This window comes from Pinus tabuliformis, chromosome 3_2, assembly GCF_031772625.1.
Source record: "Pinus tabuliformis cultivar Carrire ecotype Pingquan chromosome 3_2, CPIR1, whole genome shotgun sequence".
Lineage (NCBI taxonomy): Eukaryota > Viridiplantae > Streptophyta > Pinopsida > Pinales > Pinaceae > Pinus > Pinus tabuliformis.
This window is the reverse complement of record NC_142302.1, coordinates 577274850-577275925: the sequence shown is the minus strand read 5'-3', so window position 1 is coordinate 577275925 and position 1076 is coordinate 577274850. Positions and strand designations below refer to the sequence as shown.

Sequence of the window (1076 nt, the reverse complement as noted above, 5' to 3'; positions counted from 1 at the left end):
TAGATATTTAGACTCTCATGCACAGCTTTGAATTGCTGATGTACATATATCATAGGCACTTTAAAGTCGTTCATAGTTAGGTAAGCCAACTATTGTCGTTTTAAATTCTATACCCTCCTTTTAGGTTGTGGGTAGATAAATTGAACAAATTTATACAATGCTTTCGTGGTTACTTTGATATCATATGCTTTTCCCCACATCTTTCTCACGAGCTCTGTATGGTTATCCTTTATTGAATGCTGATTAATAGCCAAATCTTCGTAAATATCTGAAATTTAGTTAAATGCCAGACAAATTGAGTATGTTTTCACGCCTCTAATTGAGCCATTTTCAACTATTTAAGCTCCCTATACCGATGCATTTCCTGACTCGACTAAGAGCATAGCAGAGCTGTTATAGAACAAAAGTAAGAGAATGGCTCTTCAGCTTTCCTGTGATTTGAAAGACGGGGCAGAAATCTACCATGGAAGCGAAATCTGCAAGCAGAAATGTATGGAATTGCTGGAACAGCTAGGTCTTCCGAAGGGGCTGATACTCCTTGATGAGGTTGAAGAATGTGGGTACGTAAGGGAAACGGGGTATGTGTGGCTGAAGCGAAATAAGAAGATTGAGCACCACTTCAAGACAATTGGGAAGTTGGTACAATATGGTCCAGAGATCAGTGCCTATGTTGAGCAACGCAAGATGAAGAAGGTGAGTGGAGTGAAGAGCAAGGAGCTGCTCGTCTGGATCACCATCTCTGAGATCGCCATTGATGACCAATCGAACGATAAGATCTACTTCAAGAGCGCTATTGCCGGGATTAGGAAATCCTTCCCGGTCGATGCCTTCGAAATTGAGAATGATAAGAAGTAAAAATATGTTTTTCCATTTTTATAATAAATAAAGACTGACTGTATATGCACGGGGTGCATAGGGCGCGAACTAGTTTTATTAATTTCAGAGATCTAAGTCAAGTACCAGCTAGTATGTTACTATTTAAATGTCTAATAATTATATATTTATTCAGGTTTACTAATGGCAATGCGAGGATACTTGTCTCCTTGCCATTGTGGATTTATTGTTTTTTTTGGTGA

At 38.8% G+C, this 1076-nt stretch overlaps 1 protein-coding gene across 1 annotated transcript; it reads left to right on the top strand.

Moving 5' to 3' along the window:
- Window positions 1-414: 414 nt before the first annotated feature.
- On the top strand, window positions 415-855 carry LOC149181861 (uncharacterized). The gene has a single exon (XM_089418424.1). The coding sequence runs from the start codon at window positions 415-417 to the stop codon at window positions 853-855; it is 441 nt and encodes a 146-aa protein (XP_089274550.1).
- The last annotated feature ends 221 nt before the right edge of the window (window positions 856-1076 follow it).